Raw genomic sequence first — 26,975 nt, 5'->3', positions numbered from 1 at the left:
ACACAGGAGTGTGGGTGGCCTTTATTTTGAAAGAGGATAAGAATTAGGGACAAGGAGGTTGTTTCCAGACCTTATTTTCATGTGTGAGGGCCAGGAGGCACTCCCCTGTCCTTTTCTGTTTTCTCTGCCGTGGTTCGTGGGGTGTTGTGATATATGGGTCACCACCACGGCTTGGCTGCCTCCTTCCACCACATCCCCTCCCATCCGGGCCTCTGTGGACTTGCCAGACTAGGTCAGATCCTTGGTTCTTTGCTCTTGCAATACCCTGTCCTCTCCTAGTTCACACTGCAGATGTAATTGATGACTTGGTTTGTCTGTCCCGATTCGTCTCTAAAATCCCTGAGGTCCCCTCTCTGCTGATTCAGTATTGCATTCCCAGCCCCAAACACAGTGTCCGGCTTATAGTGGGAGCTCAATATAGAGAAGGAAACGGGATTCTCAGGAGGCGTCCATAACAAGATGTTATCATGTCCCCCACCCGCAGGCACACGTGGCTCCCCATTGCCCCCAGCCTGACATTCCCAGTGCTCCCCCAGCTGCCTGCCAGTCTGATCTGTCTGTCTAAAGCCCTGCAGTCAACAGCCACATTGTTCCCCAAATCCACTTTGCTTAAGCCGCCCCTTAGCTGGAGCTGTCCTTTCCTCTCCCCACCCCACATCCTGGCTGCCTGCAAACTGCCACCAGCCCTGGCTCAAAGTACCCCTCTGCTTAGACACTTTCCTGGGTTCCTCTAAGGATCTAAAGTGGCTTCTTTATGTGGAGTTAGCCTCCCCGATAAGGATGGGGGTCTCAGGCCTGCACACCCCCAGCATGCCTGGTGCACCTTCCACAGCCCTCTGTGAAGTCAAAGTTGAAGAAAGAAAGGGTCCCCCCTGCCCCACTCCCTGGACTATTGGCAAGCTCGCTGACTCACGGAGACCGAGATGGCAGAAGTCTGCAGAAGGAGGAGATGTAGTGATGTGAGAAAAGGTGGGATGGTGGCAGAGGCAACCTAAGGTGACCCCAGTGAGTGATGCTCTCGCAGATTCCCCTCCCCCGGGCGCAGGCAGGATCGGCAACCTGCTTTCAGCCAATAGAACACGGCAAAGGTGAAGGGGCTTTGCAGATGTAATTAAGGTCCCAAACTGGTTGATTTTGATTTATCAAAAGGGAGATTACCTTGGGTGGGCCTGATGTAATCAAGTGAAAGCTCTTAAAAGAGGGACTGAGGCCCTCCCTGAGGTCAGAGAGAGCCTCCTGCTGGCCTTGAAGATGTGTCCTGCCCTGCACTGAGGGGGCCTGGGTGAGGGCCAGTGGCAGGGACTGTGGGCGGCCTCTGGAGCTGAGAGCAGCCAGCCACTGGCTGCCGGTTGGAAAACCGGAACCTCAGCCCTAGGGCCGCAAGAACTGAAGGCTGCCAACAACCGTGTGACCTTGGAAGAGGCCCATGAGGAAAGGTAGCCCAGCCGACACCTGGACTGTGAGACCCTGGGCAGACGACCTGCACCCAGGCTCCTGGCCCGCGAAACCTCTGAGGTGGTAAATGTGTGTTGTTTTAAGCTGCTGAATGTGTGGTAACAGAGACAGCAACAGGTACATGTGGGTTTAGAACAACCAGCCTCAGAGGTGATGGAGGGAAGGGTCATGGCGTGTGAGAGCCCTGGAGAACAGGAAGATGACTTCAGGCCTTCACACTCCCACCTGCCCCCGGGTTTACCCAGCCCCACCTCCACCCAGCTCACCACCTCTTCTCGCCTGGAATATTGTGAGGGGCACAAGGTTTGGGGGTCTCAGTCTCTGGTTCTCCTTGAATTCTGACCAAAGTTGGGATAACGCTAATCCTATCCCAAACACATGCCCAACCCTAACTCCAACTGTAAGGCCCCAAATTACCATAGAGGCAGGTGAAACACGGATTCCCACTGTCGCCACCCCCTTCCAGAGCCCTGGCGTCTGCCTGTGGCCAGACAGCCCTGAGCAGACAGCTGCCGCCCCCTTGGCTCTTCTCCTGTTGTTGTGACCAGGCAGGCCGCGGGGAAGAGTTCACAGCCTCCATGGCAGCAGCAGCTGGGGCTCCAGATGTGAGGGAGCCCAAGCTTGGGGATGGTGTTACACCCAAATGGCTGTTCAGCTTTCCCGGAGGGGTGGGGGTGTCTGGGAATGGGGAGTCTGGGGAGTGGCCTATTTTTCTACTCTACCCTCACCCGCAGTTCTGCTCCTAGGCCCCCTCCTGGGTGTGGATAATTTGGAATCAGTTAAAAGGGAGTCTTGATGAGTGGATTTGGGTCCCCAAACTGCCACCTCCTTTGGCTCTTTCCTGACCCTGAAGAGAACCTGACCCGGATGTACCAAGATCTTGCCGGAAGCCTCTAGCCAGAGCACCTGGTGAGAGGAGGCTGACCCCCTCTCCAACCCCTTCCTTTTGTCCGTAGTGAATACACCAGGATTTGGTTTACTGACCCCCCCACCCCACTAGCCTCTGGCCCAGTGCTCCCATCCATCCTGTCTCCCCCGGGCCTCTCCAGGATGCAGACAAAGACAGCATCTCAGGTTCCCTTGTCTGGGCGCCTGCCCTTTGATCTGCCCCCTCCTCCTTCCCTGGGGGGTCCTGGGGTGCCCTGGGGAAGCTCCATCCAGGGACAGGCACCCAGAGATAAGATCTGGGATGGGAAGGAGCCCAGAGCACAGGGGACTTTAAAGGGGTGCCGACAGACCCCCCTTCACCAAGCTTGCCTCTGCCTGCCTGCTGAAGCCCCTCCCCTCCCCCACCTGCTTGTTGTTCTCTCCCCAGGCCCTGGACTCCCATTGGGACACTGACTGGGAGATTCTTAGAGCACTGAACGATTGGCCCTCCACCTTCCCAGCGGCTCTTTGGGAAAAGATGCCCATTGCATGAAGCGGTGCCTCTCAAGGAGGAGCCCCAGGTCACCTGTTGCAACAGAATCGCCTGGGAGCTCCAAGGCCCAGCCCCAACCCATACCCAATGAGTCTGAATCTCCAGGAGGTGCCCAGACATCTGCACATCCAGCAGGTTCCCAGCTTCACATTGTAAGGCTCCACCTCTCTCCACCCCCAGGATCTTCAGGGGCACAGTAAAGTGTCCACCATGAGCTGCCTTCACCCCAGCCCTTGGGACCATGTGGGGACCGGGTGGGAACTCTGGGCTCCTGCGACACTCAGACCAAGCCCCTCACATTGCAGGGGCCCTGCTCAGCATCCTGGAGGGGAGCAACCCTTCTGGGACCAGGAAAACCCAATTTTGTCCATCTTTACTGTTCCTTCTGGGGGCTGTGAGCCTCAGGCAGGGTCCCTCGGTCTGGGTCCCGTATGAACTCCTCTTCACCTTTCTGGCCAGGTTATCAGAATGGGCAGGGTAGTAAGTGGTTCAGAGTTTGAGCTCTGGGGTCAGGCGGAGCCGAGTTCAGCCTTGGCACATTCCCCTGCACCAGCCCGTGCCGTGGGGTGAACCCCTGGGCTCCCTTGGCCTCTTCTCAGCTCCTCACTGTGTCCCACCCCTCTGCCATCTCCTCTTCTCCCCTCCAGCTATGGGACTATCTCTCCCGAGTTCACTTTCTTCTTTTCTATTTCCTACTCCCATGTCCCCAAACACATCCTGCCCTACAGTTCCCCACCTCCAGGCCCTGCACGGGCCCTTTGCTCTGTTTGGCATGCTCCTGCCCTCCTGCATCCTGGCAGTCTAAACTTTAAGTGAGACCTGCATGGAGCAGGGAGACTGGCCAGAAGTCTTAATTAACTTCAAAATTTAAAGCTGGAAGAGAGGGATATGATTTGGCTCTGTGTCCCCACCCAAATCTGATGTCGAATTGTAATTCCCAATGTTGGGGGAGGGACCTGGTGGGAGGTGATTGGATCGTGGGGGCAGATTCCCCCCCTTGGTATTCTTGTGATAGTGAGTGAATTCTCATGAGATCTGTTTGCTTAAAAGTGTGTAGCATCTCCCCCTTTGCTCTCTCTCTCCTGCTGCTATGTGAAGATGTGGTTGCTTCCCCTTCACCTACCACCATGGTTATGTTTCCTGAGGCCTCCCAGCCATGCTTCCTGCATAGCCTGTGGAACTGTGAGTCAATTAAATCTGTTTTCTTCATAAATTACCCAGCCTCAGGTAGTTCTTTATGGTAGTGTGAGAACAGACTAACAGAGAGTTTTAAATTCTTTAGTTGTAGGCCTTTGCCCAGGATGGAGTAGCAGGGACTGTATTTCCTTCCCCTTCAAAACTTTCAGACAGCTGGAGAGGATATATGGAACATCAGTTTCAAGGTACTGGACATCAGGCAATGAAGGAAAGAAATTCTTGAGAGACAGAAAACAAGTGAGCTGAGCCCTAAGATTTCTCCAGCTTCCTGCCTAGAGAGTTATCAGGCTGTGGCACAGGGAGAAAGAACTGGGCAGAGCCTGGGGGACTTTCTGGAAGGAAGAGATGGAGGTGAGAGTCCAAGGAGAGACCAAGGGGACTAGAGTCAGCAAGACAGAGTGCTGGAGAGGAGACAACTGCTCAGAGGGCAACTCCCAGATCTGCAGAAAGGGCTGCCTTGAGTATCAGGCAGAGTACTAATCAGTGCATGTGTGTGAGGTAAAGATAGATAAACAGATCAATGTAACAAAGTAGAGAATCCAGAAATAGACCCACATGTACATGGGCAACTAATTTTTGACAAAGGTGCAAAGGGAATTCAGTGGAGAAAGGATAGTCTTTTCAACAAATGGTGCTGGAACAATTGGATATTCACATGTAAAAAACCTGATCCCGTAGGGCGCGGTGACTCACTCCTGTAATCCCAGCACTTTGGGAGGCCGAGGTAGGCAGATCACCTAAAGTCAGGAATTTGAGACCAGCCTGGGCAACATGGTGAAACCCCCTGTAGACACGCATAAGACATACTTGTTGAATGAATACATGACATGATTATCTAAGGGACCCCTTTGGTGGGATGAGTGACAGGGATGCAGGACACGAAAGATGTGAGGAGGAGCAGAACAGATAAGACAGAGACATGTGATGCTCTCAGTTCAGGAATCAAATACACAGGGTTGAGAGACCTCCGTATTCATCAGGATTCTTCTGATCTAAAGGGTTTCAATTTTTTTGTAAAGGAAACGTTTGCTTCAGGTAACCAAAAAAAGAGACCAAGAATAGGTCTTGCTTCAGGTATCAGTGCATCCAGGAGCTCCCGCACTGTATCTCTACATGCCATTCAGCTGTGCTTTTGTCTGTGTTGTCTTCATTCTCAGGTGGGCTCTCCTGAAATGGTCACAGAAATAGCCAGCAACCATTTCAAGGCTTGCTTACATACTATAATCTCAGCAACTAAAACAAACAAACAAACAAAAAATCCCAGGGCTGATTTTTTGTTGTTTGTTTGTTTTTAAAGACAGGGTCTTGCTCTGTTGCCCAGGTTGGAGTGCAGTGGCAGGATCATCAATCACTCTGTAACCTCAGTTCCTGGGCTCAAGCTATCCTCCTGCCTCAGCCTCCCAAGTAGCTGGGAGTACAGGCGTGTGCCACCATCCCCAGATAATTTCCAAGTCCTGCCTAATTTTGCCCAAACTGAATCATGTGCCCACCCCTGGAGCCAGAGAGTGAAGTGAGCTCTACTGTAATCATGTGGGCTGAGAATGGGGAAGGAATTATTCTTTACAGGAAAATGGGGACGTTGCTACTTGAATAAGGGGACTGGCTGCTGCCATCACATACCTTCCATTATATTCCCTTGGGCTGTGGGTTTTTCCCATCAAATCAGTAGCTACTGGAGAGCAAGGATGTTGTCCTGTTTATCCTTTCATCCCCAGCACCCTGCACAAGACCTGACTCAGAAGTTTCCAGACCCCTCCTAGCTGATGCAAGACCTCATCCATGTCTTACTGACAGAGTAAAATGACGAGGAAGGAGCTCTCACACCATCCCTGCCCTCCAGCCCACAGACCCTTCTGTGACTGTACCCATCTGCCCAGCCTCCTGCCTATTATGATGGAAGATGTGTCCCTGCTCTGCTGTGAGAGTGGTTTGCTGCCCAGCCTTTGTTCCCCAACTTCCTGGTACCAACCCCTCAGATTTCCTTTATGAAACTACCCATTCCTATTCTCAGCCATGTGATCTGAATGAGACTGACTCCATCCCCAATTCCAGGGATATACCATTGTTGGCTTAAACCATTCCGTATATTCCCTGCTTCTGGCCACACTGGTCGGTTCAGGGATCACAGTGATCAATGAAAAATGACCTGGGGGGCAGCCACCTGCCAGAGTTTTGGAAAAGAGAAGCGTCAACCCTCCTCCTCAGGTGCTAGCAGAAAAAAACTCCCTCTCTTCTCCTGGTTGGTGTGGCACGAGGACGTGAGTTCTGGAACTAATTCCAGAACAGCAGCCCTGGGTAGAGCCCAAGATTGAAGTCAACACTACAGAAGGCAGAAAGAAGAGGCCAAAAGACGTCAGGGCCTTGGTCATCTCTGGGGCAGCCATGCTGTAACCACAAGGCTGGGGAGGCAGAGAACAGCATTATCACCCTCACCTTAGACCAAACATGATTCAGTACTGGGGCTGGCCACATTCCTGCCCTGAAGCAAATTTTGGTTTGATGAAGGCAGAAGGGAGAACGACATTAGGGCGGGTAATTCATTGTGTCTGTCACACACCCTACCTTTGCTACTGTAGATGCTGATAACCAACTGCATTGGGAAAGTCAGCTTCAGTTGGAATTTTCTGTTGCTTGAACTTCAGCCTTACTTGTTGCCAGCATCCCTACTTGGGCTCTGGGGCTGCCACCTTCACTTTCTTGGGTTTTCACTTCTGAAATGGGCTCTTCTCCCTCCTGCATCAACTTTCCTCCCTCGTTCCCAAGAAGACATAAACACGCTTCACGGGCAGCAGTTCTCAATGGTGGCTGCATACTGGAATATCCAGAAAGCTTTAAAAAATGCTTAATACCAGTGGCTCACGCCTGTAATCCCAGCACTTTGGGAGGCCGCGGCGGGCAGATCACGAGGTCAGGAGATCGAGACCATCCTGGCTAACATGGTGAAACTCCGTCTCTACTAAAAATACAAAAAAAATTAGCCGGGCGTGGTGGCGGGCACCTGTAGTCCCAGCTACTCGGGAGGCTGAGGCAGGAGAATGGCGTGAACCCAGGAGGCAGAGCTTGCAGTGAGCTGAGATCACACCACTGCACTCCAGCCTGGGCAACAGAGCAAGACTCCGTCTCAAAAAAAAAAAAAAAAAAAAAAAAAAAAGCTTAATACCTGGGTCCAATATCCGGAATCTAGGGAGGGACCTAGGCATTGCTTTTTATATTGCCGAGGCTGGTCTCAAACTCCTGGCCTCAAATAATCCTCCCGCCTTCACCCCCACAAAGTGCTGGGATTACAGGTGTAAGCCACCATGCCTGGCCACAATTTCTTTTTATAACTTTACAAGTTTGAAAAAACAAATAAGATGATGCAAAACAAAATTAAAATGAATTCAAACATTTTATCAAAGGCCTATCTCATTCTGCTTAGCCCTATCTTAGGATTCTCCACAAAATTCAGCTAAGAAGACTTCAGTTTTACCTCTTCCAAGGTACTCCCTGCTTCAGCAGAAGTATGTAGAAAACAGTAAAAGGTGCTAGAATGGGGCTATGGATGCAACTGGTAGGGAATTAGAGGTGGAGAAGGGCAACAGGTTGATCTTCTAAGTTATTATGGATAAAAGTGGAAGATTTAACACAAACATTGACTTTTTCTCCCTCCAAAACCCCATTCAAATGGCAGTAAAAGAACTTTTTTTTTTTTTTTGAGACGAGGTTTTACTCTTGTTGCCCAGGCTGGAATGCAATGACATGATCTCGGCTCAGCACAACCTCTGCCTCCCAGGTTCAAGTGATTCTCCTGCCTCAGCCTCCCAAGCAGCTGGGATTACAGGCATGTGCCACCACGCCCGGCTAATTTTTTGTATTTTTAGTAGAGACGGGGTTTCTCCATGTTAGTCAGGCTGGTCTTGAACTCCCGACCTCAGGTGATCCACCGGCCTCAGCCTCCCAAAGTGCTGAGATTACAGGCGTGAGCCACTGCGCCCAGCCAATAATTTTTTTTTTTTTTAATGGTGTTGTGGGCCAGGTGCAGTGGCTCACACCTGTAATCCTAGCACTTTGGGAAGCTGAGGCAAGAGGATTGCTTTAGCCTAGGAGTTTGAAACCAGCCTGGGCAATGTAGGGAGACCTAGTCTCTACAAAAAAAATTTAAAAATTAGCTAGGCATGGTGGCATGTGCCTGTGGTCCCAGCTACTCCAAAGGCTGAGGTGGGAGGATCGCTTGAGTCTGGAAGATTGAGGTTGCAGTGAGCTGTGATTATGCCACTGCACTCCAGCCTGGGTGACAAAGGAGACCCTGTCTCAAAAACAAAAAACAAAAAATGGTGTGGTAGATTAAACATGTACACTGATTCTTTCCTCCTCCTTCTATCAAGAGGTTGAGTCCATTTCCCCTCCCACATGGACTCTGGGCTGGTCTGTGACTTGCCTTGACCCATGCAATGCATCAAAAGTGACACTGCGCCAGCTTCTGGTCTGGGCTGCAAGAGGCCTCTGGGATGCGTGCACCATGTAGTGAAGCTCAGGAAGGATTATTGAATGATGAGCAACCACGTGGAGAAAGACCCCGCCGGCCCCCAGCCATGCTGGACATGTGAGTGGAACCATTCTTGGATATTCCAGTGCCAGCCTATCTCCCAGGCGAATGTAGTTGCATGAAGGACTCCAGCTGACACTGCATGGACTCCTGCCCAAATTGCAAAATCATCTGCAAATACATGGTTCTTGGTGTTTTAAGCTACTATGGTTTATAGTAGTTTATTCTGCAGCAATAGATAATACTCACATACCACAAATATCAGAAACAAACAGGCTGGGCGCAGCGACTCACGCCTATAATCCCAGTACTTTGGGAGGCCGAGGCAGTTGGATCACCTGAAGTCAGGAGTTCAAGACCAGCCTGGCCAACATTGCGAACGCCGTCTCTACTAAGAATATGAAAATTATCTGGGCATGGTGCCGAATGCCTGTAGTCCTAGCTACTCAGGAGGCTGAGGCAGGATAATTGCTTGAACCCAGGAGGCAGAGGTTGCAGTGAGCCAAAATCGTGCCACTGCACTCCAGCCTGGGTGACAGAGAGAGATTCCATCTTAAAACAAAAACAAAAAAAAGAAACAAACAAAAATCCAAAATACCTTATCACTAATATCCTCAGAGAAACAAGATCAAATATCGCAAGCATGAAACACAAACAGATTACTAATAAAACAAATATACACAAGCTGGGCATGGTGGCCCATGTCTATATTCCCAGCTACTCAGGAGGGTGAGGTAGGAAGGTCACTTGAGTCTAGCAGTTCAAGGCCAGCATGGGAAACATAGCAAGACCCCACCTCTGAAAAAAATATGATAGGAGGAATAATAGCTCAATAGGACTAGAGGAGAAAGTTGAGAAAATCTACTAGAAAACAGAACAAAAGGAAAAGTGATGGGAAATTGGAAATAAAATAAAATGGAGAATAAATGAAATCAAGAATGGGAACTGGAGAGCCAGTTTGGGAGACCCAACATCTAAAGTATAAGTTCAAAAAAGAGACACTGAAAAAATAAAGAGAAGGAAATAATCGATGAAATAATTCAAGACATCTTCCCAACACTGAGGGTCATGAATTTCAAGACTGAAAGGACCTACTGAGAGTACTGCACAATTAATAAAAATTGACTACACCTTGGCACATCACTGTGAAATTATGGAAGCTGGGCCAGGGAGAGGCTCCTAAAAGCTTCTGGAGAAAATGTCATGTCATATGAAAATAATCAGGAATGCAAATAGCTCTAGGCTTCTTTATAGCAACACTGCTGCCATTGGAGCAGTGCTTTCAAAATTCCGAACCAAAAAAAAAAAAAAATTGATTTCAGAACTACTATTCAAGTGTATAGATAGATTATAGGCATTTCCAGACATGCAAAGTCTTAAAAACTTCTCCTCCCTCCCACATACCCTTTCTTGCTTAGCCCAAGAAATAAGCCAGGAAATAACAAAACATGAGATCCAGGAAACAAATCTCCAGCACAGCAGAGAGGTAAAAGGAAGGCAAAGGATGGTGGTGAAGCAAGAGCTCAGGAGGACCAGGAAAGAAGCCAACAGGACACACTGGAGAGACTCCTTCACGCAGTGGAACCAACTGGGAAATGGACGTGTCTGAACTGATAGAGAGGCAATCTGAACAAGTGGTGAAGTTTCGGATTAAACTAATGAAAAATATATAGAAAACTAGACCAATAATATAATCATTATTATCTAGAGAAACAACAAAAGGTTTTGTATGGAAGAAAAAAATAATTACAGTATACTATAAATGTCCCCTATGGATAGCATATCCATAACAAAAATCACGTAAACACTGAGTGTCAAGTTTGCTCGGTCCTAATAAAACTGTATTAGAAGGATGGGGGTGAGAAAGGTTTGCAAATGGGAGCAAGACTAGGAAAGAAAATGAAATCCTATCTTCCAGGCCAGGCACGGTGGCTCACGCCTGTAATCCCAGCACTTTGGGAGGCCGAGGCGGGCAGATCACAAGGTCAGGAGTTCGAGACCAGCCTGACCAACATGGTGAAACCCCGTCTCTACTAAAAATACAAAAATTAGCCGGGTGTGGTGGCGCATGCCTGTTATCCCAGCTACTCAGGAGGCTGAGACTGGAGAATCACTTGAACCTAGGAGGCGGAGGTTGCAGTGAGCCAAGATCATGCCATTGCACTCCAGCCTGGGTAACAAGAGTGAAACTCCGTCTCAAAAAAAAAAAAAAAAAAAAAAAAAAATCCTATCTTCCACAGGGAGAAGCCAATATTTGCCTAAAGCTGAAAAATCATTAAATAAACAATCATGCATGCTATTTTGAGATGCAGTGGTTTAGATTATCAAAGAAAGTAGTGAAAGTTATTGTCTTTCATGAGAGGGAAAGGACAGAAGTGGAGCAGGAAGCAGTTGTTGGTGAGAGATTTGTAGAACTATTTGACTCTTTAAATCATATGCATCTACAGCTTTGATGAGAATATTAGAATTTAAAAGAAAGAAAAAGAGAAGACAGGAAAGAGGAAGGAAGGAAGGAAGGGAGGGAGGGAAACAAAGGCCCGGTGCAGTGGCTCACGCCTGTAATCCCAGCACTTTAGGAGGCTGAGGCAGGTGGACCACCTGAGGTCAGGAGTTTGAGACCAGCCTGGCCAATGTGGCAAAACCTCATCTCTACTAAAAATACAAAAAAATTAGCTGAGCGTGGTGATGGGCACCTGTAATCCCAGCTACTCAGGAGGCTGAGGCAGGAGAATGGCTTGAACCCAGGAGGCAGAGGTTGCAGTGAGCTGAGTTGGTGCCATTGCACTCCAGCCTGGGCAACAGAGCAAGACTCCATCTCAAAAAAAAAGGAAGGCAAGCAGGAGCCAAATCATTCAGGGGCTCAAAGATGGGGTGCACATGACTTAATGGACATTTTAAAATCTCAAGTAAACCCCTTTCCCAGTCAGGGCTCATATTTCTTCATCTATATCTTGAGGGGTTGGGTGACAACTCCTGTTCAACCTGTCTGAGATCATCATGAGCTGTAGGAGAGAATGTAATAAAATATTTACATGATCAAGGGCGATGGTTCTTTTTTTTTTTTAACCTTTTAAGTAGGAAGGGTAATGTGCTGTAACAAGATTTGAGACAAGCATGTCTCATATATAAGCATAAAAACCCAATCATCATGCTTACCAAGTACAAAAGGATCAAGGGCAGTGGTTCTAAAGAAGAATCACCCTACTGTAAAATGTAGATTCCCTGGCTAATCTTCTGGGGAGTCTGCCTCCTTGGTGTGAGGCAGGGATGGGGAACTGGCATTTTTTTTTTCTTTCGAGACAGAGTCTCACACTGCTCATTCTGCTGCCCAGGCTGGAGTGCAGTGGCATGATCTCGGCTCACTGGAATCTCTGCGTCCTGGGTTCAAGCGATTCTCCTGCCTCAGTCTCCTGAGTAGCTGGGACCGTGGGCACCCACCAACAGGCCCAGCTAATTTTTGTATTTTTAGTAAAGATGGCGTTTTGCCATGTTGGCCAGGCTGGTCTCAAACCCCTGACCTCAAGTGATCCACCCACCTCTGCCTCCCAAAGTGCTGGGATTATAGGCAGGAGTCACATCCAACCCGGAACTGACATTTTTAATAAGCATTCAAAGACATCTGATGCCAGCCATCTGCTTGCCACACGTTGAGCAACGCTACTCCAGGACAAGTCCTTGGAGGTGCAAGATCACAGGTTTAATTGAGATAAAACGGCAAATCAATTCCCCTTTTCAGGGAGAAAGTGTCAATTTGGTATTGATATGTTTTTAGCACCCCTTTAGCATTAGATAATCTCCTGGAACAGGGAGCTGGCCACAGGCAAAAGAATCTACCTGGAATTGAATTACACTGTTCGGTTTTCATTGCATTCTCCTTTATTCTTACCTTCTATTATGGGAAATGAAACGAATTTTCAATTTACAATAGTGACACAAAGTTTCCTTTAAAATAGATTCACTGAAATTTCTAAGTATCCAAGGATGTATTTTAGGATGAAGAGACAATAAAGCATTTTCACTTTTTCCTAGACTCACTAGATTTCGGCACATGGATACTTGCAATATTGATTTGTATTATGAGAGTGATCTAATTATTACAAAAGGAGCTATAATCACTAACTTATTCTTAATAATAATGGTTACTGGTACCTTTACAATAATGTACAATCCAATGTTTAAAAATGATACAACTTGAGTTTGGTTTGATCCTATAAACTTTCAACAAATGTCTTGGGAGGCCAAGGCAGGTGGATCACAAGGTCAGGAGATGGAGACCATCCTGGCTAACGCGGTGAAACCCTGTCTCTACTAAAAGTACAAAAAATTAGCCAGGCGTGGTGGTGGGAGCCTGTAGTCCCAGCTACTCGGGAGGCTGAGGCAGGAGAACGGCGTGAACCCGGGAGGCGGAGCTTGCAGTGAGCCGAGATTGCGCCACTGCACTCCAGCCTGGGCGACAGAGCGAGACTCCATCTCAAAAAAAGAAAAAAGAAAAAAAAATTTTTTTTCAACAAATGTCTTAAAATTTAAAAGCAGGCTGATTAGTTTGGAACCAGACTACAAGTGGAGCTAACATTTGGTGAATAAGAAAACATCACACTACATTTTGGATGTATGAAAGAAAACTTGACCATGTGAAGATATATGAATAAAGAAATGTACTATAGATACTACTTTAGGAAAAAAAAGAGTGATCTATAAATAAAAACATTTGACGTATTTGAAAACGTGTGGGTCTTGCATACGATTCACATGATAAATCTAAAATTCAACCTAGCAATGGATAAGAATTAAGAACGGATGGTTTGGGCAAAGGACATTAACAGACATTGCTCCAAAGGTGATACATAAATGGCCAACAAGCAAATGGAAAGATGCTTAACATTACCGATTATTAGGGAAATGCAGATCAAAACCACAATGAGATACCAGTTCAGGCCCATTAAAATGGCTATTATCAAATAAACAGAAAATAACAAGCATTGGTGGACAAACTGGAACCCTCCTCCTGCATTGCTGGTGGGAATGTAAAATGTTGCATCCATTGTGGAAAATAGTATGGCGGTTCCTCAAAAAATTAAATATACAGGCTGGGCACAGTGGCTCACGTCTGTAATCCCAGCACTTTGGGAGGCCGAGGTGGGTGGATCGCCTGAGGTCAGGAGTTCAAGATCAGCCTGGTCAATGTGGTTAAACCCCATCTCTATTAAAAATACAAAAATTAGCTGGGCATGGTGGCAGGCTCCTGTAATCCCAGCTACTTAGCAGGTTGAGGCAGGAGAATCGCTTAAACCCAGGAGGCGGAGGTTGCAGTGAGCACAGATTGCGCCACTGCACTCCAGCCTGGGCAACAGAGCGAGACTCGGTCTCAAAAAAAAAAAAAAAAAAAATTAAACATACTGTTACCATATGATCCAGCAATTCTACTACTAGGTATATATCCTAAAGAATTGAAAGTAAGAACTGGAGCGTGCAATATTGGTTTTCTGTTCCTGTGTTAGTTTGCTAAGGATAATGGCCTCCAGCTCTATCCATGTTCCCACAAAGGACATGATCTCATTCTTTTTTTTTTTTTTTTTTTGAGACGAAGTCTCGCTGTATCACCCGGGCTGGAGTGCAGTGGCACGATCTTGGCTCACTGCAACCTCCGCCTCCCGGGTTCAAGTGATTCTCCTGCCTCAGCCTCCTGAGTAGCTGGAATTGCAACCTCTGCCTCCCGGGTTCAAATGATTCTCCTGCCTCAGCCTCCTGAGTAGCCGGAATTACAGGCAGTCACCACCACACCCAGCTAATTTTTGTATTTTTAGTAGAGATGGGGTTTCACCATGTTGGTCAGGCTGGTCTCGAACTCCTGACCTCGTGATCTGCCTGCCTCAGCCTCCCAAAGTTCTGAGATTACAGGTGTGAGACACCATGCCTGACCACGATCTCATTCTTTTTCATGGCTGTATAGTATTCCATGGTGTATATGGAATATACATGATAAGTCACTCTCACTTCAGTTGGCTTTCATGAAACACTGTGACAGGCACAAGAGGACAAAGTGTCTGCCGGCATCGTTCTCCTCCTACCTCATTGACTGAACTTTGCTGCTTCCACTCCTTTGCATGACTTCCAAATATCAGAGGACCTTAGGGCACAGCTTGTGCCTCTTCTCTTCCCTACTTATAGGATATTCTCTGCCTAGTGATCTCCACCAGCCTGTGGTATAGATGTACCTGTGTGCTTGTGACTCAAAGATGCACACCTGCAGTCCTGAGCTCTATGCCCAGACGTGGGTTCTCCACTTGGATGTCTAATGGCCATCTCAAACTTAGCATCTCCAGACTGAAAACCCCAAATCTGTTATGTTATTCCCCCAAAGCCCAAATCCATAACTTCCCCTTGGCATCTCTCCCCCAAATCCCTCCCTCACTGCACTCTTGCCTTTCCCTCCTCCAACAAGCCAAGCTTTTCCTAACCGCAGGGCCTCCTCAGGAACAGTTTCCTCTGCACAAAACTGTTTCCCAGACAGATCCTTTCACCTCCTCTGAGGCTCTGAAGGCCTCCCTTTCCACCTCTGCGGGCCTCCCTTCCCACCTCTGCTTCTCACTCCTTCACATTAGTCTGTTTCATTTCCTTCATTGCACTTATTATCATCTGAAATTATGTGTTGGTTTACTTATTTTCTCTCACACTTGATTTTTTTTTTTTTAGACCGAGATTTGCTCTGTCGCCCATGCTGGAGTGCAATGGCACAATTTCACCTCACTGAAACCTCCGCCTTCTGGGTTCAAGCTATTCTCCTGCCTCAGCCTACTGAGTAGCTGGGACTACAGGCGCCCGCCACCACGCTTGGCTAATTTTTTTGTATTTTTAGTAGAGATGGGGTTTCACCATGTTGGCCAGCAACTGTGCCTGGCCTCACACTTGATTTTTAATCTCCATGAGAGCAAGCACTAGGTCTTGCCTGGGCCTTTATCAATAGCAGTGAGCATAGCACCTGGCACAGAGGTAGTTCTGAACATTAATTATTGAATGAAATAAAATAATGAATGTAGGCTGGGCACGGTGGCTCACGCCTGTAATCCCAGCACTTTGGGAGGCCGAGGCAGGCGGATCATGAGGTCAAGAGATCAAGACCATCCTGGCCTACATGGTGGAACCCCGTCTCTACTAAAATACAAAAATTAGCTGGGCATGGTGGCACTCGCCTGTTGTCTCAGCTACTGGGGAGGCTGAGGTAGGAGAATCGCTTGAACCCAGGAGGAGGAGGTTCCAGTGAGTCGAGATCATGCTGCTGCACTCCAGCCTGGCGACAGAGCAAGCCTCTGTCTCAAAAATAAATAAATAAATAAATTTAAAAAATAATGAACGCAGGCCCAAGAAGAGTTGTGGGAAATGGGGTGATATTTCTGCATAGACTTCTAAGGCTAAGAAGGAAAACAAACAGACGTGGTGGGCACAAATCTACCCCCACCCCAACTGGGTCCCAACTCTGGGCTCTCTGGCCTGGCACCACCACTGAAAGGCCCCGTTCCCCAAACCTCAGGGTATTCTTAGTCCCTCCTGTTCCCAGCGCTGCCAATCCCCCGCCCACCCCCACTTTAGTTGCGTGTTCCAGCCTCTCCGCCCCGCCCCTCCCCGCCCTGAAACGGACGTGCTTTTTAGAGGAGTCCACTGGGCTTGGAGTCAGTGGCAATAACCAGGGGCAATAACCAGGCGTGTCCCAGGGGGGAGCCCAGCTCTGCAGCCCTGTGCGCCGTAGAGAGCTGGACTTAGGCCGGCAGCATGGCCGAGTTCAGGGTCAGGGTGTCCACCGGAGAAGCCTTCGGGGCTGGCACATGGGACAAAGTGTCTGTCAGCATCGTGGGGACCCGGGGAGAGAGCCCCCCACTGCCCCTGGACAATCTCGGCAAGGAGTTCACTGCGGGCGCTGTGAGTGCGTGGGAGTGGATAGGGGTGGAGGTGAAGGGGGCGAGCAGGAGGGTCCGGCCTGACGCATACTTAACTTCCCCTCAGGAGGAGGACTTCCAGGTGACGCTCCCGGAGGACGTAGGCCGAGTGCTGCTGCTGCGCGTGCACAAGGCGCCCCCAGTGCTGCCCCTGCTGGGGCCCCTGGCCCCGGATGCCTGGTTCTGCCGCTGGTTCCAGCTGACACCGCCGCGGGGCGGCCACCTCCTCTTCCCCTGCTACCAGTGGCTGGAAGGGGCGGGGACCCTGGTGCTGCAGGAGGGTACAGGTGAGGGGCGGGCCGGGCTGGGCCTGCAGGGGGAGCACAGGAAGGGGTAGGGGACTGGGAGCTGGGGAGAAGGGCAGGTGAAATGGAGAGGTGAGCTGGTGTGGCCACAGAGTAGCGGGCAGAGGAGAGGGGATGGCGGAGCCTTGGGGAGCGGGAGGTAGCAGCCTGGTGTAGGAGAAACTGTACTTATGGGAGGAGGGGACCTGGTAGAGGGTGGCAATCGTGGAGACTGTGTGGCTGGTGGTAGTGATGGTGAGTTTCTCTCCCCACCCCAACCTACTCCCCTTCTCCCACAGCCAAGGTGTCCTGGGCAGACCACCACCCTGTGCTCCAGCAACAGCGCCAGGAGGAGCTTCAGGCCCGGCAGGAGATGTACCAGTGAGGAGGGGGTTACTGATGGGGGAGGGTGTGCCCAAAGGATGAGGGGCAGCTTGAGTGTCCTGGTCATGACAGAGATTAAAAGCCCCTGCCTCCACCTCTCCTATCAAAGCTGCTCCTGGGATCAGCAGCATCTACAGGAACATATTAGAAATGCAAATTCTCAGGCCACCTCCAACCTACTACGACACTGAGGGTGGAGAGTGGGAATTTTTGTTTTGACAAGCCTTCCAGATGACTCTGGTGGCCACTGATGTTTGAAAAACACTGCTCTAGGGCCAGGTGCCGTGGTGGCTCACACCTGTAATCTCAGCACTTTGGGAGGCTGAGGGAGGCGGATCACCGGAGGTCGGGAGTTCGAGACCAGCCTGGCCAACAGGGCGAAACCCCATCTCTACTAAAAATACAAAAATCAGCTGGGTAGGGTGGCGGGCACCTGTATTCTCAGCTACATGGGAGGCTGAGGCAGAAGAATAGCTTGAACCCGGGTGGTGGAGGTTGCAGTGAGCCGATCACGCCATTGCACTCCAGCGTGGGGGACAGAGCAAAACTCCATCTCAAAAAAAGAAAAAAAAAAAGGAAAGAAGGAAAAGGAAGGAAAGAAAGAAAGAAAGAAAGAAGGAAAGAAAGAAAGAAAAGAAAGAAAGAAAGAAAGAAAGAAAGAAAGAAAGAAAGAAAGAAAGAAAGAAAGAAAATGCTTTAAATGCCTTACCTTTGCTGGTGTCTTCCTTGCCCTGGGACTTTTTCATGCATCGGCTTGTTGTGTCCTCCCAGAAATCTGAGTAGAGCCAGAAACATGCCCTTCAAGCCCCAGGAAACTCACCCTCCAGGGCTAGCAAGGGGTAAGATGGGGGCTCTCTCTGTGCTCTGGGCTCAGCATTGGAGATCACAGGGGAAAACTGGGACTTGGAGATAGCAGAGGAGTTGGGGCCGCTAGTGAGGATTCCCTTGGCACAAAGCCAGGAACTGCATTCAGAAGCAGATTTTCAAAAGATCTTGATCCGGCCAACTCATCTGCTATCTAAAGCCTGGGCTGCAGGCTTTTGCTCCTGGTCTGTGGGATCAGAGCAGCCACAGGCTCATTTGGTTCCTGGTGATTCTCCATGTGTCATGAATTCCACCCCTAAGGAAACCATTGCACCAAATCTGGCAGCAACAGCCCCAAGAGAGGGAATAGACATTGAGATCTACTGTGTCCATGGAGACCCAGAGTCAGCCTAGGCCCTGCCAAAACGAGCTGTGAGATCTTAGACCAATTTTTTCATCTCTTCAATTCTTATTTTCTTCTGTAAAAGAAACTAAGAATACCAATCTCGTTTGGGTTAGGAGGAACAAATGAGAAAATGGTTAAGAATGTAGGTGGTCAGCTGCTAAGTCTTGCACAACTGTGTGCTCTTGCTGTTGTTCCTGTCTTTCAGTTCAGTCTGTTCCAACACTCTAGGCTCTTATAAAACGTACAGTGAGGTCTCAGATCCATTGCAACAGCATTGCCTGGGAGCTTGTTAGAAATCAGAATCTGCATTTAACCAAGATCTCTATGTGAGAGGGATTCAAGTCTGAGAGGAAGGGTTTGGCCACCACCTGGTGGCAGTGTACTTTAATTGCAAATTTTTCTTTGAAGTTGAAAGCTCAAACCCAAAAGCAAGTTTTGAATGAATCAAAGAATGAATGAGTGAGAGCATGACTGGCTAGGGGTCATCAAGTTTGCAGATACATGAATTTACCATTTCCCTGGAAGGTCTTTGGCTGTGTTGCTTGTTTGAGAATAGAATTTAGAGATGCCTCAGGCGGCTCCCCCTAAACTATGAAGGCTGAAGTGCCTCTCTATGGGACACCTACCAAAGGCAACTGAAACCTTCTGAGCAGCCCCTGTCCCAGGATAGTCTCGCCTCTACAAGATGCGTCTGTGTTAGTCGGGACTTCTATAGTGGCAAGAACAAAAGCTAACTCCAACTAGCAGGCAGAAAAAAAGTTTGTCGGCCAGACACAGAGGCACTTACAGAAACACAGGCAGGAATTGTCCACCCAGTGGAAAATGGCCATAACTAACAGTCTGTGTTTACTGCTATAATCTACATATCCAGAGAGAGACCACCTCTCTGGATCAGCCCCAATGGCAAATTCCCTGGAAAGGACTCTGATTGGCCCAGCTCTAGTCAGGTGCCCAACTCTGGACCAATCACCCTTGACCAGGGGAGCCATCTCACTGTGGGAAAATGGCAGCTCCTTTGCAGCCTCCTTGGGTAGAGTGGAAGGGCAGCTCCCAGGAGGGCCCTCTTGGCTGAAGGGGTCTGGCTGTGACCAGGCCCCCCAAGGGGACTGCCACTCCACCTGCCCTAGCAAAGAGTCTCCCTGAGGCCTCTTGCTGACCACCTTCCCTCTCTACCCTCCAGGTGGAAGGCTTGCAACCCAGGTTGGCCTCACTGCCTGGATGAAAAGACAGTGGAAGACTTGGAGCTCAATATCAAATACTCCACAGCCAAGAATGCCAACTTTTATCTACAGGCTGGCTCTGCGTGAGGATGCCCACCCTTCCCTGCCCCTGGGCCTCAGATGCCCTATGACCTCTGCCTTCTGCCCTCCCCTAGTCAGTTCCCCCACCCTCAGTGATATGAGTCACATAGTCCTGCCCAGGAAACAGCCTCCTTCCCACTACCAATCCCACAGAGCAACAGCTACCTTAGGGGTAGTGACTACCTTGGGCCCGGAGGCTGGTTCAGGATCCCAAGAGGCATAAGGCTGGCTGACAGGGAAGGGTCTCCCAGGGCCTCCTCCCCACTCCCCACCCCTCACATCCCCTAGCAGTTTTGCAGAGATGAAAATCAAGGGGTTGCTGGACCGCAAGGGGCTCTGGAGGAGTCTGAATGAGATGAAAAGGATCTTCAACTTCCAGAGGACCCCAGGAGCTGGTGAGGAGCTTGGGCCAGGAATCCTGACCTCTTTCCTGGGGCATCAGCTCCTGTGGCTGCCCAGAGTCTCAGAAAACCAAGCACCAATTTGCTATGTAACCCTGAGCAGGCCCTTGCTAGACCTTACTTTTCCCCACAGAGACAAAAGAGAATATGGACGTAGGGGATCCCTGACCTTCTAACGCCTTCTAATCCAACAGACATTTGTTGAGCTGCTACATATCAGACACCGGGTTAGGGGCTACATGGTTCTTCACGGGGCTCACAGTTGAGCAGGCCAGTTGGTGTTAATTAGACTCAAAATCAAATAATTCATTTCACTGTGAAACATGCTCATTGGATCCAGTGAGTGTGTAAAGGGGGCACCTGCCATACCCTGGAGAGGGCCCCAGGAAAGCTCTCCCAAGGGGGTGAACTATGCTGAGACCTCAAAGTTCAGTAGGCCTTAGCAGTGCCAAGGATGGGCCGTGGGGGCAGAGAGCAGTTCGGGGAACAGTGAGTGTGAAGGCCCTGAAGACAGAAGGATCAGCCACCTTTGGAGGAAAGAAAACACCACTGTGGTCAAAGTGTAATGAGCAAGAGAAGGAGGGCGAGAGAAGGAGCAGGAAGGTGCACGGGGGTCGCACAGGACTGTGTGGGCCATGGCAGGACTTGCGTCTTTCCTCAGCCCAGTGCTTGACTGGTTGCCAGCAGGGGAATAATGTGGTCACTGTGCACTGCTGGGGGGCAAGAGACTATGAGAATCTGCTATGAGGCTCTGGCTGTGGTCACCAGAGGATGGTGGCCTCAGCAAGGCAGTGGCAATGCAATGGAGAGGATGGGTGGACCGAGAGGTACTCAGGATGGAGAATCAATGGGATTTGATATGTGAGGGGTACTGCCAAGAGAGGTCCCCAGGCTCCGGCTGGGCGCAGTGGCTCACACCTGTAATCCCAGCACTTTGGAAGGCCAAGGTAGGTAGATTGCATGAGGTCAGGAGTTTGAGACCAGGCTGGCCAACATGGCAAAATCCCATCTCTACTAAAAATACAAAACTTAGCCAAGTGTGGTGGCATGGGCCTGTAGTCCCAGCTACTCAGGAGGCTGAGGCCTGAGAATTGCTTAAGCCTGGGAGATGGAGGTTGCACTGAGCCAAGATAGCCCCACTGCATTCCAGCCCGGGCAGGAGAGTCAGACCCTGTAAAGAGAGAAAGAGGTGGGGAGCGGGGGAGAGAGAGAGAGGAAGGAAGGAAGGAAGGAAGGAAGGAAGGAAAGAAAGGAAAGGAAAAAGGAAAAGGCGGAAGCTGAGGCAGACAGATCACTTGAGCCCAGGAGTTCGACACCAGTCTGAGCAACATGGAGAAACCCTGTCTCTACCAAAAAGACAAAAATTAGCCAGGCATGCTGGTGTGTGCCTGTAATCCCAGCTACTTGGGAGGCTAAGGCAGGAGGATCGGTTGAACCCAGGAGGCAGAGGTTGCAGTGAGCCGAGGTCACGCCACTGGACTCCAGCCTGGGCAACACAGCGACACAGTCTGTCTCAAAAAAAAAAAAAAAAAAAAAAAGGAAAGAAAAAGAAAGGGTCCCAAGTCTCCTCTGTAGGCAACTGGGTGGGGGATGGAGCTGCCACTTCCCAAATATCAGGCAATGGGACTGACCTGAGCTATAGGAATAACCTGTATTTGGCCTGCAACGTGTTGCATTTGAGGCTAGTGAGTTATTCAGGGGGAGTGTCAGGCAGACACTGGGATGCATGGGCTGGGGACTATGATTTGCTGCTGGGTGAAGAGGCAGCGACTGAAGACAAGGGGCAGGGGAGGTAACCCTGAGGACACACTGTGAAGATTAGCCAGAGGCCTGTGGGAGCTGGGGTAACCCCGTCCCTGTGTCCCCCACCCCCTCCAAAGCGTGCATTTGAGTGACCCCGTGCCCCTGTCCCCCACCCCCTGCAGAGCACGCATTTGAGTGACCCCGTGCCCCTGTCCCCCACCCCCTGCAGAGCACGCATTTGAGCACTGGCAGGAGGATGCCTTCTTCGCCTCCCAGTTCCTGAATGGTCTCAACCCTGTCCTGATCCGCCGCTGTCACTACCTCCCAAAGAACTTCCCCGTCACTGATGCCATGGTGGCCTCAGTGTTGGGTCCTGGGACCAGCTTGCAGGCTGAGCTAGAGGTGAGGGGTGCAGGGATCTTGGCTCTGCACAGTCCCATCTCAGTGCCTTCACACCCGTCCCCTACTGGAGACAGAGGGGCACACTCACATTTGTTAGGGACCTACCGCGTGCTGCGTGCCAAGCACACTCTCCCGAAACACACTCCTCTCCCAGCCCTGAATCCTCTCCCTTCTACAACTGTACCCCCTTCATTTAGAAAACCAGGTGGCAGCCCCAGATCTCCTTTCTTCTGCAGAAGGGCTCCCTGTTCTTGGTGGATCACGGCATCCTCTCTGGCATCCAGACCAATGTCATTAATGGGAAGCCTCAGTTCTCTGCGGCCCCAATGACCCTGCTATATCAGAGCCCGGGCTGCGGGCCGCTGCTGCCTCTCGCCATCCAGGTATGCAGTCAGGCAGGGGCAGGGCAGCGTGAAGAAGAGTCAGGAGAATGGTTGGAAGACACTCATGGCTGCCTCTCTCCCCACCTGCCTCCCCCCAGCTCAGCCAGACCCCCGGCCCAAACAGCCCCATCTTCCTGCCCACTGATGACAAGTGGGACTGGTTGCTGGCCAAGACCTGGGTGCGCAATGCCGAGTTCTCCTTCCATGAGGCCCTCACGCACCTGCTGCACTCACACCTGCTGCCTGAGGTCTTCACCCTGGCTACCCTGCGTCAGCTGCCCCACTGCCACCCTCTCTTCAAGGTCAGTGGCTTGACAAGGTGGCCCAGCCTGTGCCAATGCCTCTGTGCCTCTTCTAAGCAGCCTTTCCTCACATGGCCCTATCCATGCAAGCTGGGATGCAGAGCCCCCGTCCTCTTCAGCAGCATCTCCTGGCACAACTCCCCTGGAAGCCTGCTTTCCAGCAGGCCCTAAGTAACATAAATGCAGCACCCCAGAAAGGCTCTCGAAGGGAGATCAGGCAGCATCAACAGCCATCATAGAAGCCCAAATCTTAGGAAGGGGAAGGACCTGGGGCTGGCAGGTGCCAAAGTTTGAACATGGCTTTGAGAGACCGACAAGTTCTCTGCAGATACTTCTGGGGTAGGGGAGGGCTGGGTGGGAGGCCCCTGTGCTCTAGGGTGGGTTCTGTAGGTTTCCTAGACCCTGCTAGCTTTCAGACGGCATGGATTCGAGGCATCTCCTCTGTGAAGGGCAGGATGGCCCCCTCCCAGGGTCCACCCACAGCCGCCGCTCAGATTCTCTGATCCTTCTAGACTTCTCCTGGGTCCCAGATGCGGGCCCTACTCTGTGCTCTTTTGTCCTAGCTGGTTCTTTCTGACTATCTGCAGCTTCTGGGGCCTGGCGCTCAGAGGTGGGCTCTGGTGGACGGCTCCACATTGCCAGGCCCACAGGTCCTGGTTTTCCTAGTGCCTTCCCTGCCTAGGGGCTAGGAAATCACAGGATGCCAGAGCCGGAAGACACAGGGCTCAGCCACATCAGCACCCACATTTGACAAAACAACCTGAGGCTCAGGGAGAGGAAGGAGCACGCCTGAGCTCCCAGAACAAGCTGCTGGTGGAGCCCAGCAGGAACTCCAGGGCTCAGACCCCTGTCCCAGGCTGCCTCCTCTCATTCTTTTTGCCTCTTTCCAAGTGACTTGCAGGGCTGGTGCCTGTGTGGGGGAAGGTCTGGGGCCAGAACAACCCAGGCCTCCCCTAGCTCTGCCATTTTCCTGCCATGCAGCTGCTGATCCCGCACACCCGATACACCCTGCACATCAACACACTCGCCCGGGAGCTGCTTATCGTGCCAGGGCAGGTGGTGGACAGGGTGAGAGCTGTGTTGGGGAGGGAGTAGGCAGGCCACTCCTTCAATGTGACGAATTTGAGGTCCTGGGGTAGGAGTGGCCCATCTCCCCGACACCAGTGCTATCTCCTGCTTCTGGAGCAAGGTCTGTAGGACCCAAGAGTCCTGTCTCTCAGTCCACAGGCATCGGCATTGAAGGCTTCTCTGAGTTGATACAGAGGAACATGAAGCAGCTGAACTATTCTCTCCTGTGTCTGCCTGAGGATATCCGGACCCGAGGAGTTGAAGACATCCCAGGCTACTACTACCGTGATGATGGGATGCAGATCTGGGGTGCAGTGGAACGGTGAGGGGCCGTCCCTGGAGAGCCGAGGGCTGTTCGGGGACGTGGGAAGACAGGAAAGGAGACTGAGGCCCCAGGGAGGCTCACGTTGAGGAGGAGGGCCAGACATTCATGATGCTAAGCAGAGGCATTCCTCAGAGCGGGTCGGGGTTGGAGGCTGGACCTGAACCTGGATGCATTGCAGCTTTGTCTCTGAAATCATCGGTATCTACTACCCAAGTGATGAGTCTGTCCAAGATGACAGAGAGCTCCAGGCCTGGGTCAGAGAGATCTTCTCCAAGGGCTTCCTAAACCAGGAGAGCTCAGGTACAGGGACCTCAGCCCTCAGGCGCATTTGAGTGAGCCCATCCCGTGTCCCCCACCCCCTGCAGAGCACGCATTTGAGTGGCCCCGTCCCCGTGTCCCCCACCCTCAAGGCTCACCCTCAAGCCTCTGCAGCAGGGTCCTCAGGTCCCTGGAAGCCCCATCCCAGCCCAGCTCTCCTTGCAGGTATACCTTCCTCACTGGAGACCCGGGAAGCCCTGGTGCAGTATGTCACCATGGTGATATTCACCTGTTCAGCCAAGCATGCGGCTGTCAGTGCAGGGCAGGTGAGGAAAGGCCAGCGCCCGGGGTGGCAGGCTGGAGGTGACCCAGCTCCTCAGCCTCATTCTGCCCTCTCGGCCTTCAGTTTGACTCCTGTGCTTGGATGCCCAACCTGCCACCCAGCATGCAGCTGCCACCACCCACCTCCAAAGGCCTGGCAACATGCGAGGGCTTCATAGCCACCCTCCCACCTGTCAATGCCACATGTGATATCATCCTTGCTCTCTGGTTGCTGAGCAAGGAGCCTGGAGACCGAGTGAGTGTGGGGCTGGGGGCCAGGCTGGGCCAAATTGGGGTAAGAGAGGGTGTGATGTTTACCCTGCTGGCCCAGACCCAACCCTGCCATCAGGTAGCGGGTCCCTTTGCCCCACTGACCCTCCAGTGGGACACATGAGCCTTGGACATTTCACAGTGAAGGTCAAATGGCCAAATGCGATGATGCGGAGCCACTCTCAGTAGCAAGGGGAACGTGTAATTACGCTCCTTGGAAATTCCGAATTGAGCTTTCATTCCCCGAAAGCTTCCTGCAGATAAGCTTTACATGGATATCTGTTTAAGAGGAGGGACACGGATCAGGCCCCATCGAGGGCTACTTCAGGTCCCACACTTGGGGGCTAGGGCCAGAGCTGGCTAAGGCAAGTTGCAGCTGCTCAGATAGTGGGGACCAGGAGTCTGGGATGCAGGACCTCAGCAGCCGCCTCACCCCACCTTGTGGTGGATCCTCAGAGGCCCCTGGGCACCTATCCGGATGAGCACTTCACAGAGGAGGCCCCTCGGCGGAGCATCGCCACCTTCCAGAGCCGCCTGGCCCAGATCTCGAGGGGCATCCAGGAGCGGAACCGGGGCCTGGTGCTGCCCTACACCTACCTAGACCCTCCCCTCATCGAGAACAGCGTCTCCATCTAAATCCCAGGGGAACACAGGCCCAGATGACATCCCTTTGACCACATCGCTCTAGGATAACTGGCACCCAGAGAAAAGGACTCCCCAGAAAAAACAGGCCCCCATGTACCTCTCCTGGGACAACCAGACTCTGTAACTCACCCCCACCACCATACACACACACAAAAACAGAAACAAAATCAAAACAGAGAAAGCAGAAAATCTACCAAGAACAGAGTCTCAGGACAGAACCACTGAGTCTTTTGGAGGCTCCAAGCCTCAAAGTGCCCGCAGAGCCCACCTTGAGGGTTTTGCTAGTTGGTTTTGTTTTGCGTTTTACAGCCGTGGGGGGAAGCACATAATCCTGCCCCAGGGCCCACTAGCATCCACTGATTGGACCTTATGGTCACCCAACTCAAGGACAGCCACCAAGAAGTGGCTGCCAAAGAGACTGGGCACAGTGGCTCATGCCCGTAATCCCAGCACTTTGGGAGATGGAGGCGGGAAAATCATTTGAGGTCAGAAGTTCAAGGCCAGCCTGGACGACATAGCGAGACTCCACCTCTACCAAAAAATAAAAATTAAAAAACAAATTGGGCCTGGTGGTGTGTGGCTGTGGTCCTAACTACTCGAGAGGCTGAGGTGGGAGGACTGCTTGAGCCCAGGAGTTTGAGGCTGCAGTGAGCTATGATTGTGCCACGGCACTCCAGCCCAGGTAACCGAGCAAGACCCCGTTTCTATTAAAAAAAAGAAAAAAAAGAAAAAAAAAAACAAGGCCGGGCGCGGTGGCTCACACCTATAATCCCAGCACCTTGGAAGGTCAAGATAGGCGGATCACCTGAGGTCAGGAGTTCAAGACCAGCCTGGCCAACGTGGTGAAACCCGGTCTCCACCCAAAATACAAAAATTAGCTAGGCGTGATGGCACACATCTATAATCCCAGCAACTTGGAAGGCTGAGATAGGAGAATCACTTGAACCTGGGAGGCGGAGGTTGCAGTGAGCCCAGATCATGCCACCGCACTCCAGCCTGGGTGACAGAGTGAGACTCCGTCTCAGAAAAACAAAAATGAAAACAAAAAATGCCCAAGAGGTTGATTGTGACCTACTGTCTCAGCTTTAAAGTGAACAAAACACTGAAAAAGGGTCACTGGGAGCCAGGCAGAATGAGAACACCCAGTCGG

The 26,975-nt window shown here is 50.9% G+C and overlaps 1 protein-coding gene, 1 long non-coding RNA gene and 1 pseudogene across 3 annotated transcripts; 1 reads left to right on the top strand and 2 right to left on the bottom strand.

Moving 5' to 3' along the window:
* Positions 1-5,038: 5,038 nt before the first annotated feature.
* On the bottom strand, positions 5,039-6,159 carry LOC107969264 (uncharacterized). Its single transcript, XR_001710962.3, has 2 exons — positions 5,693-6,159; positions 5,039-5,239 (listed from the first exon to the last, which is right to left on the bottom strand). It is a non-coding gene; the product is annotated as an uncharacterized LOC107969264 (long non-coding RNA).
* A 5,511-nt stretch (positions 6,160-11,670) lies between these two features.
* LOC112206196 (small nucleolar RNA U13) lies at positions 11,671-11,768 on the bottom strand (annotated as a pseudogene).
* Positions 11,769-16,267: 4,499 nt separating this feature from the next.
* On the top strand, positions 16,268-26,385 carry ALOX15B (arachidonate 15-lipoxygenase type B). 2 transcript variants are annotated; one of them, XM_016932471.4, is made up of 14 exons: positions 16,268-16,511; positions 16,596-16,815; positions 17,112-17,193; positions 19,587-19,709; positions 19,999-20,102; positions 22,081-22,253; positions 22,490-22,636; positions 22,735-22,938; positions 23,920-24,006; positions 24,159-24,328; positions 24,510-24,631; positions 24,815-24,915; positions 24,996-25,166; positions 25,637-26,385. In XM_016932471.4, exons 1-14 carry the CDS (start codon positions 16,365-16,367, stop codon positions 25,814-25,816), a joined length of 2,031 nt encoding a protein of 676 aa, XP_016787960.2. In that variant the 5' UTR covers positions 16,268-16,364; the 3' UTR covers positions 25,817-26,385. The 2 variants fall into 2 exon arrangements, with proteins under 2 accessions (XP_016787960.2, XP_016787961.2); XM_016932472.4 differs by lacking the exon at positions 23,920-24,006.
* Positions 26,386-26,975: the final 590 nt, after the last annotated feature.

The sequence above is a fragment of the Pan troglodytes genome, chromosome 19 (assembly GCF_028858775.2).
Source record: "Pan troglodytes isolate AG18354 chromosome 19, NHGRI_mPanTro3-v2.0_pri, whole genome shotgun sequence".
NCBI lineage: Eukaryota > Metazoa > Chordata > Mammalia > Primates > Hominidae > Pan > Pan troglodytes.
The sequence above is the reverse complement of the archived record's forward strand: the minus strand, read 5'-3'. Positions and strand labels throughout refer to the sequence as shown.